At 44.7% G+C, this 12519-nt stretch overlaps 1 protein-coding gene across 8 annotated transcripts in view; it reads right to left on the reverse strand.

Moving 5' to 3' along the window:
• KALRN (kalirin RhoGEF kinase) overlaps positions 1-12519 on the reverse strand; it is a 472211-nt gene that overhangs the window by 44618 nt on the left and 415074 nt on the right. For 7 of the 8 annotated variants that reach the window (XM_040069425.2, XM_058421255.1, XM_058421256.1 and 4 more), the window contains 5 exons: positions 11905-12188; positions 11003-11107; positions 5828-5958; positions 2126-2192; positions 763-866 (listed from right to left, as the gene is read on the reverse strand). In XM_040069425.2, the coding sequence (XP_039925359.1) occupies positions 763-866; positions 2126-2192; positions 5828-5958; positions 11003-11107; positions 11905-12188 (691 nt within the window). The remainder of the gene's footprint in view (positions 1-762; positions 867-2125; positions 2193-5827; positions 5959-11002; positions 11108-11904; positions 12189-12519) is intronic. The other variant, XM_058421254.1, reaches the window with a different exon arrangement.

The following is a 12519-nucleotide window of genomic DNA, read 5'->3' on the forward strand; positions in this document are numbered from 1 at the left end:
CTGCTGCCCATCAGTAGGATGCATTGAGGCTACAGCTGTAACCCAAGAAACTCGATTATGGCAGCCCCAGTAGCTTTTCTGAAGATCCAGTGACTACCCCACAGGTATCAACTCTCTGGGAGTGATGCTGGGAATGCTTGTGAGCAGTAGCTCAGGAGCTGTGGATGGACCAGAGTGGTACCTCCCAGTGAAGGGGCTCCCCAGAAAGAGTGACAGAGCCATCAGCAGCACAGAACTGACACAGGGCAGCCTCCTGTGTCCCTGTCACACTGACCAGCACTGCTGCCATGGTGTTGGAGCCAGCATAAAGCTGTACCTGTGATCACAGACAGCAGGACAAACACCCTGCCATGAAGCCAGGCAGTGCAGAGCTATCACATGCCAAAGTTCTTTCTTCACTGGGAAAAATGATTTCAGGTAAGCACAATGCCTTCCATCATGCAGTTGTGCTGGTTCTGGCTGGGTAAACAAAGCCCTACATCAGGATTTATGCAGTAGCTGGGTATTGAGGAACTGTGGCTAAAAGCACATGAATCAGAACATCTCAGGATTCAAGGTAGCCAGGATTTGTGAGGTTATGAAGCAGCACTTACAAACCAACAGAGACAATCTGAAGAGGCAATGTCCTTTGGAGGTTCAGGCCTGAATGACCTGATGATATTCAGTTAAAAGCAGCTTAGACATACAGACATCATACAGTCCAATCCTCTATGGACAAGAGGTTAGAAGGGTGTTTCAAGAGGAACTAAACCAGAAACTTACTCTTTGTGCCAGTCATAGATCTGGTGAATATTGCCAAATACAATCTTGTCTTTCCCTTTCATATCTTCAGAAACTCCTTTTTCTTCCATCCTCTTCATGAAGCCCTTCAGGATTAAGGATCAGTGATTCAGCAAAGGGCTCATTTGAAGGGGGAACACAATTACACTCTTTTTTAAAGAAGCAAAAGTTTAATGCCAGGACTTTTTACATTGAAAATGCTTAAAATATCTTTCATACAATTTCAAACCAGAAACCTAAGCAGATATTTTAAATTACACAGTTTGCTTAAAAGAAAACTTTAAAGGATTTGTTTAGAATATCTGCAATACTTACATAAACCATTATTAGATGTAATTGAAGTGACAAGTGCAATTGTAAGATAAAAGTTAAACAAAGTAGTTTGTCAAGCTCTTGGCTTCTCTGGTAAGAGGAAGAAATCAGACTCTGTACAGAGTTCTTCCATTCATCAACATGACTATCTTGGGGGAGCACAAAGCCAAGCAGTAAGTTTAGAGTCACAAGAACAGGATTTCTCACACCTCCTGAGAGTTATTTTGTAAGCCTTTGGAGCACGACAGGCCTGTCAGGTTTGCCAGCGGTGCATGATGCAAACAGGACATAACACAAAGGTTTTCAAGTTGGGAAGCTGTTGAAAATCGCTGTTAGATAGACTGATAATTCTCTCAGGACTAGTGCATGCCACTAGTGAATCACATGTTACCAGTTCTCCATCCTGGCTGGGAAAAAAACCTGAACCCTGCACCGAGTTAGATGTGACAGGTGATCCCTAGGGATCAGCTGGATCTTTACAAGTTGATGCTTAAAAAACCCAAAAAGACTGTTTTTAATATTAAAAAACCCTCAAACTCTCCTTTATCTCAGGCTTTTTTTGCAAAATAATAATCCACGGGACGCATCTCAACACAGTTCCAGGCCCAGCTTCTGGAAAGATACTCAGACACAGGACATAAGTCCAGGTGCAAATTCAAGTAAAGTATGTGTTACCATTACCCTATATGATGGGAAGAAAACCATGAAATAAGTGGTAGGATCATAAGTTAATTCTCCACCCATGCCTCCAAAGCTGCATTACAGCAAAAAGAGTTTGTCACAAGTAGGGTAGCCAAGAAAAACCTTTGCACACTGGAGTTGAACCTAAAATACAACATTCGCTAGATGGAAACAAAAATAGTTTCCAAAGGCATTTCTTCTTGTTTCTGTCAACATGAGAAGGGGACCATGGAAGCAGACTGCAAAATAAAGCAGTTTGTTTCTCATGCTGTATTTTTTGTTGTTGTCACTTGTCAGCATGGTGCTTTTTAGTGGGAAAACATTTTGCATAGCAGGGTTCGCTTCAGCTCACCTCCACAACAGTTCCCAAGTCTTTGACGTAGTCTTTTTCAGTCTGCACCAGCTCATTTAAGACAAACCTAAATTGAAACAGAACACAGAAGTATTTCACTATATTCCTTGATGTTACCATTTTCTCCTTTACCACATATGATCTCACCCTAAAACCCCATCATCATCCAGATCACACAGCACAATTCACCCTTCACTCAGAGCTCAGTGGAATGTAAAAGACAAAAACATCACATGTCAGGTCAGAGTAGTTTCAAATCTCTTAACCATTCTTTCCTGCTATCCCTCTCCCTGCCCCTCACATGCCAGGACGGTGCAAGAGCAGCAGCACAAACAGCTGCATGCACCTTAAACTACATCTCCCTGATCTCCTCTCCCCATCCCCTGTGCAGCTCCCCTGGGAACGATGGAGACGTGTCCTGACCCATTCTGCAGCAAGCAGGAGTGAATTTCTTGCCCCAGTCCATCTGGCTTTGCCCAAGATTCATCAATTAAGTATCAACTTGGAAGTTTCAAACACTTGGAAAACAAATCCCTTCTCCTGTCATAGCTTAATCGTTCAGAGTAGGCAATCTGTGTGTGGGTGTCAAATGTTTTAACTCTGATTTCAGAGCTAATAACCCCGGGTAGGGGAGTCATCTAATGAAGGCCTGATGCATGCAAACAACAGCAAGCTAAGAAAAGCCCCTCCTTTGTAACTCAAACTGAATAATCACATAATGCTCTTTTGAGGGCAATTTCAAAAAGTTACAGCTTGCTGCAGACAGTTTGTCTCTCAATTACGCCAATACACAGATTTGGCACGTGGCAAATAAACTCTATCTGTCCTCAAGTTTGCTACGGCAGTAACAAGGATAACAAGACAGAGGAGTGCTTTCATGTCTGATATTGCTCTGTCCACATCAATCACCAGACTGACCCACTTGAAGTGATAGGGCTGAGGGCAAACAGTGCTAAGGTAAAGCCTGGTTAAAAATACCTGGAGGGGAAAAAAAACAACCAGACTGGCATTTCAAGGAGAGACTTCTTAAAGAGAGGCTACTGAGACAAAAAGTCCTGCTCCTTGCTGCGCTTGCAACTTGTCCCTTGCTCAGACAAAGCGGAGGCAATAGTTTGGTCATGTGGCAGAAAAAAGTCAAACAGCTTCTTGTTGCTTTGAGAGTGAAATCCAGCCCCCTTGGCAGCAGGCAGGGCTGGCAGCAGCCACAGCAGACATTTGTGCACTCCAGAGCGCTCTGCCAAGTTGTGCCCGGGCAGCAAACACGTGTGAGGCAGAAGGCAGGAAGCTGCTCTTTGCCAGCAGCGCACGGCCGGGGCAGGCTGAGCTGCAGAGCCCCTCGGGCTGCCTGACCCACTGTGCCCCGGGGACAGGCTCCTCCTGTGCCCTGTGCCAGGAGAGGAAGGCCAGGAGGGGACCTTCCAGCTGGCACCAGCTCTGTTTGCATGGTTCCCCACGGGCACAGAGAGCTGTGGGGGAATGGGGGAACCTCTCCCACCTACACGGCTACTGCAAGGACCCACCTGGCCAAGCTCTGCTCTAAGAATAAAGCAGCAGGTACTTGCAGTATGTAACACTGCAGGACTTGCAGGCAGGTGTGTGTTTATTAAAAATCAGGTTTGTGGTGAACAGAAAAAGCCTGCCAATTCACACCTCTACTAGGATTCAGGGTCTGCACCTCCACTGCTTACCTTTAATTCAGCACCAGGGTTCCCTCTGCTACTCTCTTCCTACCGCCAAGCAGGAAAAGCAACCTTGACCATCTCTATTCATTCTCTGAAACCTACCTGATGCAGCACCTTAGAGGTACTCCCAAATTTAAGTTTTCTAAGATGCCTGTAGGCAAAAATTCAAGTCCACTCATCTCCTGCTCTGATAACAGGGAACAAGGGCAGGGAGTTGCTTTCAAAGTGCCCTGGTCTTGCCTCAATACGAGCAGGTATTGAGTGCACAGCTGTATTTAAGCTGGCACAAACAGGAGCAGGATTAGAGCCTCCTCGTTTCTGACTGAGTCTGAATAGCTGGATATCTTGGAAACTCTGTATTAGACCTATACTGAGCAATGACACTCAATAAGACTATTGTGTTACTGCTCACAGAAATGCAGCAATTGAGCCTGATGGAATAAGGAGTTTCCTCACACCAGAGCTAACTGCTGGCATGGATGTGCTGCCAGGAACAGAGGACATTGCTGCCCATGCCTGTGCAAGGGTTCAGCTGCTGTTTTGTGGGGATTGGAGGGTCACAGCTCGAGCTGGGAGATCAGCTGCCTCACATGACTATGGAATTAAACCCAGCAAGCTGCAGGGACACAGAACACAGACACAAAGGAGCTGGAGGGGAGACAGATGTCTTGTGCTGAAAGCCACTAGCAGGTGCTCCTAAACATCCTGGTGTTTAGGAATTCTGGCAGCTACTAATTGCACATAATAGGCTGCCAGGCTCCTGCCAGAATCATTCCTGTAGCTGTGCTTACAGTGGCAGAGGTCTCTGCACTAAAACTGTGACATGCAGTTAGCTGCCAGTCACCTAATTAATGAATTTGCTAACAGAGGAACTCCAGATCCTGCAACACTGAGGAGCTTTTAGGAGACAGTCATGGGCAGAGCTGTTCCCTGTGGAAAGGCTGACAGCTGCCTTGTAGAAAACTTCTGCCATTCCGAAACACATCCAGGAGTGTCATGTCCATGTCTGCTGCTGGGACTTGCTACAGTCCCTCACTGTATCCCTTCTCTGGCTTCCTGCTACAAGCTGCAAGAGTAAATGATGGCTTTCACAGACCTGTGACACTTTGCTCCTGCTTCATCTTTGACTCTTAACCACCTCCTTGTTCTTCCCTGACTTGGCATCTCCCCCAAATGGGGTGCTCCTCTTCCACCTCTCACCACACTCCCATGAGGGCTGTATGGAACATTACTTTCCCCCTCAATCCACCATCTGATGAGATCGTTGCAGTTACTGTTGTTAGCGTAAGAGGTGACACAAAGAAAACAGCCAACTCAGCTTTCTTTCATATAATTCTTGATTCTGTTGCTCCAATTCTCTGTGTTCTTCAGCTGAACACGCATTTAAGAAATGCTTTAATCATTATAGGCTTTGAAGGAATAAGCATTATTTTTGTTAAATTTAAGGGAGTGTACAGCTCATTTTAAAAAACAACTTTCATGAGCTGTCACCACCTCTTTTTTCTCCCGTTACCATGACCATGAGGGTTTCCCAAATGGAACTTTCTTTTCAGTGGCATGTTTCCACCACAGATGCATCTGAATCCTGTCCCTTCTTTGCTAATAATGAGGGCAAAAAATATCTCTTTCAAAAAATCCTAGAGGGATTCTCTTATTTTTCTCAAAGGTAGCTAATAAGGTCAACTACATATCCCCCCTCTGAGAGCTGATTTCACTTCTGGCAATGCAGTAATTACCAATGCAAACATCTCAATAATACCTGTTGAACTCTTCAGAGGCTATTACAGCAATAGATATTTGCTCTCTGGTGTAAAAGCTGCACATTTTAGAGTGATCATGAATTTCCTGTGTGGAAGTGCTTTTACGAAGTGTTTTTACATGTTAGTAAAAACAAGAAGCAAGCAGAACACATTTTTACTCTCAGTTCCATGCTCACTCACTGACTACAAAGTATTCCTGGAGTGCTGCTGTGTGTCCTCCTGGGGTACATGTTTTGGAAAGAACCAGTAATACAACTTACATCCTGCCTCTCATTGCTTTGGCTTTCTGCTCCTCTTCAAGGTTTCGTGGTGGAGTTGAAGGTGTCATTCCTTCATTTAAGCAGCCAGTGGCATCTTTTAAGCCTCCTCGGTAAGATCCTCCTTCAAGGGTCTAGAAAAAACCCCAAAGAACAACAGAATAAACACTCTCCTTGAACTTCAGCATCAGTATTCAAGTCAGTTCTGCAACCAAGACGACAAAGTATTCAGAAATACTCTCCTGCAGGACTTGTGTGAAACACAACCAAACTAGTTTTACGTTGATGTAGGCCCTCACAAAAAAACCCTCAAAGCAGAGTTGTCATCCTCTTGTTAGAAGGTGGAAAAAGATGTTCCAGTAGATCTGAGGAAAAAAAAACTCTTACAAATTATTTCAAACCAACCTGGCAATATCCTGATGTCTCAATCAGGACCATTGTTAGGCTACACGTGGTTAAAAGTTTCTCTGCCAAAGCTGAATGAGGGATTCTTGTAGTAAAATAAAACACAAAATAGAAATAGACGGACACATAGTAAGTTTCCACAATAATTAAAGTTTGCCCCAAATCCCTTGAAAGTAGTTGTAACAGTCTAATAGACTGCATGTGGGGGAGAGAAAATAAAATATCATAAAAAAAAAAGTCTAACTGGATTAATGAAATACTTTACAGTTAGTTAGTCTCTCAATGGAATAAAACTATTTTAAGTGAATTTTCTGGGAAAAGCCTTCTTGGTTTCCCATGCCACAAAGAGCTCCTCTACCACTCAAGCCTCATCAAGCACGCTGCGAACGCTGACACTCTTCGTGTACCATCTCAAACTGAGAAAATACCGAAGCCTTCTGAAATGATTCACTAGATGAAGATGCTTGCTCAGAGTTGTAGAAATTTAATGATCACTGTGGAGATTTTTAAATTTTTTTTTACTCTCTTCATCATTCCTGTAGATGTAAGGAAATGAACCTTTGTAGGCTCATCATATCCTTGCTTGTTAATTATGTTAAACTTGTTCAGAGAAAGCATTTAGCAAATTTTAGAGGTCCTGGGACATGTAGGAAAAGGTTTAGCTTTGATAGTAACATTTTTTTAACTGCTCAGGGAAAGCTTAAAAGAAGCCAAGATATGAAACAGGATTTATTCCTTGTCCAGCAGACACGGGATCAGACAGTGAGAGCACACAATACGAAATTTTTGAACAAACGAATCCCATAGCATTTTTATTGCTTATTCCACTCCCTGCAAGAAAGGGTTGACAAGGCAGATTAAAAGTGACACATGAGTCTTTGTAAAATTAAAGCACAGCTGTGGTACTTCAAGCAGTTCTACTCTTTGGAGAGTCTTTTCATTGAAACCAGAACACCAAACAAATTCACGCTGGCTAGTAAAACTCCTGTGCCTCAGAACAAGCTTTAAAACAAAACAAACAAAACATCCCACTGTGTAAAATATTTGAATACTAACAAGACCCCAGAAATTGTGCAGCACAGTGGCTCATGCTCTGCAAAGCCCACTCCAGGAGTGACTTTTGACTACGCAGTGCAGAGCCTACGTGAGATGTAGGCTTCATCTCACAGGGGAGCAAAACACTGGGCACTACTGAGAAGCAGAGCACACAGGATTAATAAAAGCAGAGCAGATGAAGGTAGAAAGCGAGGAAACCAGAACAAGAGGTGGCCTTTTAATCCCTTCCTTAGGGTCACATTGGGCCTGTTGTGTACACGGGTTTCACAACACTAAACTTACCAGCTTAGTTTTGACCAACTTTTCTATTGCACTGACAAGATCCGCAGCAGTTGGGACATCGGAGGAGCTCTGTCGAGCAGCTAGCAAAGAAGAGGACTGCAAGACACCAGGTGGCAAAGGAAAAGCAAGTTAGCAGGATGAGAAGGAGCAGGAAACCAAGCGGTCAGTGAAGAAGCTTCCGAGACAGGAGAAGGAACTCGGAAGGGGAGCTGGAGGGTGAGAGGGACACAGGCAGGGCGGGTGAGTGAGTGTAGCAGTGCCAGACAAGCATGGAATCGCCATCCACTTCTGGCTGCACATCTCCCTGCAGCAGTTCCAAGAACCAGGGAACAGCATCAAAGAACTGCAGTTCGTTTACAAACAGGTTACAATACTTTTAAAGTTGGTTCCTCCTCCTGAGGGCATCTATGGTCTTACAGGCTCCAGAAAATTGATTTTCTTACCGCAGATGTAAGAAATTACCCCCTCCCCCGTACATGCATATTTAATAAAAGCAGTTAAGCACATGGAGTTGCAGGCAATAGGGGAGGGAGGCAGGGGGAAACAAATCATCCCCCATCCTTTCCACTCAGATCATTTGCAACTCCAAAAGAACTTAGATTACATCTCCCACTAGTGCAACTTCGGTCATCTAAAATGTGTAACTCTTCTGTCCCCTCTGTGCAACCACTGGAGACAAAACACCTCTACATGTCTCACCTCTCCTGGGTACCTGGCACAGGAGGGCAGAAAAACTCTGATTTAGTTTAAGGTTTTTGCTCTACAAGGGCAATCAGCACTTGATTGCTGTCCCAAGAAACCTCAGCTTTGAACACCCAAACCCACTTGATAGCTGTGGGAACTGGGATTTATTGGCTCACCTGTACATACTTCTGAAGGCAATACAAGCAATGACTAAAACTACAAGCCCTTGGACAGCCTCCTTTTGTTGTCAGGCTGACAGAGACTAAAGCACGGCTAGATTTTTATAAATGATGAAAAAGCTTATTCATCCCTCAGCTGCTTAATGAGAGTCTTGTGGAGGGCAGCTATTTCAGTGAAGTCACTGTGCAGGTGCCAGGGAACACACATCTGAGATTACACAGTGCTGGAGGGAGATGGGGAAATGTGATGGCAGGAATTAGGCAGCTGGCCACCTCTTTCAGCAGCCCTTTGGGGAGGTTGCTCCTGTTGAGTGACACATCCCCAGGAGAAGAAAAAAACAAGGCAAACTAGATTAATCCTAACCAGAAGCCTTGTGGGAGAACAGAAACATGAACACACTGCTACTCATCGACTTGTCTTTCACAAATAATACATCTAATCAACAGTTCTAATTACAGCAACAACAAAAACTACAGGTAATCAGGCTGGCAATTGAGGAATTAGGCTGGTAATGCAGGGATCTCATACTAATGTAAAAGCTCAGCCTGCTTTTTCACCTGCAATGCAGACAGATGTGTCTAGGAAAACAAAAAATGGATTGAAAATAAGGACTTCGAAGAGATACTGGACAAATACATAGATGATAACTGCCAAACATAGCCATTCTACGAGTCCAATTTTTGGAGGCACTAAACAGCTGTTGCTCTCACTTATTTTTAACTGAAATTGCTCAGTATCTCTGAAAGTAAATAACTGCAGGATTCTGAAGGAAGCATGAAAACATTTGCAGCCTACAAGAATTTCAGGGTTAAAAAAACTTCTGTGCTTGACAAGAGTCTGGTTTAAGTGGGGAAAATAGAAATATGGTATTTCTATTCCTCAGGAAGCAAATTATGACTTTCTAATATGAAGAGATCTTGCAATTTGTCTTTATGAGGGCCCCCAGGAGCAGTGAGGCACAATTGCTGCTGCCTGGCAGATGGACTCATGAAAAAGTGTCACCTCCCACCCATGCAAACATCTCCTGCCTACCACAGCTACTGCCCCACACTGCTTCTGCTGGTCCTGCCTAAGCACATGCCTGCAAGCACAGAGGGAGGACACGAGCAGGACACTGGGCCCAAATTAACACCATTACAGAGCTTTCAGCTCCAGCATGGCTCAAATGTTGTTAATATGGTGCTCTTGTGCCAGGAAATTCAGGACCCTACAGGCTTCAGTTTTTTACCCCCCTGACAAAAAGTTGAGTAGGGCAAGAAAAACAAGAGGAAAAAAAGGGTTTCAGGTGCATCTTGCTCTATTTAATCTTCTGGTTTAGGAGTGGGTGAAGAAACAGGATGCCAAAGCACTCTGTAAAGCTCAGGCATCTGAAGCAGAAAACAGCTTAGTTCCACAACATTTATGCTGTCAGAAATGCATTTAAGAAATACTGAAATCACATGGCACGTTGGACACCAAAAATAGTGACCCGAGCTGCAGCACTTTTGTTTATCTTTAAAAAAACCCCAAATAACACCATCTCCCCTAAACCAAAAAGCAAAGAAGCCCCAAACATTTAGCTAAACGCCGTGGGGAACAAGCCGGGAGCAATTGTGCCGGGCGTGGATCCACCAGGGCTCTGCTCCGCCGACCTTTCGGCCCTGCCCCTCGCCAGACAGCCATGAGCACACAGAGCACTCCGAGGGCAGGAGTCCGCAGCTCCAGCTGCTTCCTTCTGCTCCTGCTGCCACCACAATGTCATAACATTTCCTGACAGATTAGCAGCAAGCCCCCAAATCCTTTACTCCATCACTCTGCTCCTTGAGTCCCAGAAATATTTACATCCTCCTCGCTCTGTATTTCCAAACTTCTGCCTGAACCTTCCCCAAGAACATTCTGGGTTGTTTTGGTTGTTCTTTCCTGACAATTTATTAATCTCCCCTATCTTCGCCTCTTTGCCTGCAGCAATTACAATCAGAGGACAGCGATCCAGAAGTGGCAGTGCTAAAAACAGATGCCAGCAGGAAAGCAGGAAACTGCCAAACAGGAGGCTGGATTTCTACAGGGGAGACGACAGCACCAGGAAAAGGTGGGGGGACATGTACAGACATGTACAGACAGGACTGGCTGTGAATGCCAACCACTGTCTGCCATATTCACGGCTCCTCACCGCGAGTCCAACACAGGACTCTGCAAGCCACAGGCCAACTACCACAGCAAATCCTCAATGTCAGAGAGCTGCCACCACCAGCACGGTGCCACCAAACCCCATTTCCAGCGCCACAGCCAGACGCCAGCAGCACTTCCCAAACAGACGTAGCAAACGCGCATTATCCACCTGAAGGGAGCTTCTGACCGCGCAGCACAGGCACAACATGGACCTGCCATGAAATGGGATGCCAGGGCTAAACTGCCTATCTAGCACTGTTCGTAAATTCGCCTGGAGAAAGGTATTAGATTATGATTTCCACACAGGGAACTCTTATAACCACGAGTCCAGGCCCTTGATACTAGAAGACCACTAGGAAATCACTGTGATACAGCTATGTGAGAAATGCACTCAGAAAAATTATACAGTAAGGGAGGCCTTACCATATCATCTTGGGTTGGATCATTGTCAAAAATCTTCATAGGAGGAGGAAGAGGTGTGTGAGACTCTTCATCTGGTTCATCTTCTCCCCAGCCCTTCTTGCTCTTCTGAAGAAAAGTTAAATACAATTAGAAACAGGGACAGAATTCTTTTATCTTTTCAGTTCAATATTGTGTTGGATGGAGGGAATTGCAGGTAATGGAAGAGAAGCAGTAAAGACATAAGGTTTTTCTGGTTAATCCTGGTGCATTCTAAAGCTTACAGAAATACAGTTTATGGGTCATTCATACAGCTGAGGCAGCTACATCTGTCTGTGTGCTGACAAAATAGTAGTTTTTTCATTTAAATAAGAACTGTTTGATGTACAGTTTTAAAATGCGTTCCTCTATTTGTGTTCAGTTAGTATCTTCTGCATTTTTGGCTTTTAATTCCTCATTCGCTTTATCAGAAAAGTGCCATTCTGGTGGAGAACGTGACTGCAGAAAAACTGCAGGTACAACTACGTAGCAGATTTAATTGAAACATGGCCATTTCTCTGAGTATTCTTTCATCAAGGAATTACACTGCCATGGTAGCATAAAGGTGATATGAACCTCAGCAAAAACTGATAACAGCCGCTCAAAAATAACTTAATTTCTGTCCCTAGCAACTTTCTAATAGGCTATTAAAAAACCTAGTAAAAAGACAATAGTATATGCAAACTGCGAAATGCTGTTCTTTCTATATTCCCTTGCTCTTTGGATGACAAAGCTGTTGGCAACAACGCAATTTTAGGCATGATCCACTATTCCCTCCAGATCCTAAGGGAACTGCATTTACTCAAGCATGACTCACCACCCGTGGAGGAGACTATCCGAGACACACGGTATTTCCTGTAACTACCACTGAAACCACCAACACACACCTCATCTGCGCTGTCTCCTTGAGGAGTGGTCTCATCTCCAGTCTTCGGTGAGCCGAGGTCAAAGCTCTTCCTGCCATCTCGCACCTTCTTTTGTTTCTTGATGTGGCTCTCGGTCTTGCCGCTGTTCAGGCGGCGCACGGGACTGGTCAACCATTTCTTCAGGGTGTTGGTGGAGCGCTTGGGGCCCGGAGAGCTCTGGATGGAGTTGAGGGACGGCTGAGGTTGTAAGTTGGCCACTGAGTCAGACTTGCCCCCGTTGTCATTGGACGAGGCTGAATACGCGTCTGCAAGAAAACGGCGCAGGTGAGACCTCATTCCAGCACCCCCTCTGCTCCCCGAGGCACGTCAGGCACTGAGCATGAGAACACAGCCTGCCTCGGGAAAGGGTTTGTGACCTATGGACTTTATGCAAACTTTATTGCACACCAGAGAGATGCCATGCAATGGGCACTTCCCACAATCTCACACACCTCTCTCATTTCCCACCACACTATCCGTCCTTATGAGAGATCACGGACAGTGAAGTTTTTTTATATGCAGGTTTTTATTCAGGTTTTTTTGGGGTTTTGGTGTGGTTTTTTTGTTTTTTTTTTTTTTTTTGGAAGCCTGACTTTC

The sequence above is a fragment of the Hirundo rustica genome, chromosome 7, assembly GCF_015227805.2.
Source record: "Hirundo rustica isolate bHirRus1 chromosome 7, bHirRus1.pri.v3, whole genome shotgun sequence".
NCBI lineage: Eukaryota > Metazoa > Chordata > Aves > Passeriformes > Hirundinidae > Hirundo > Hirundo rustica.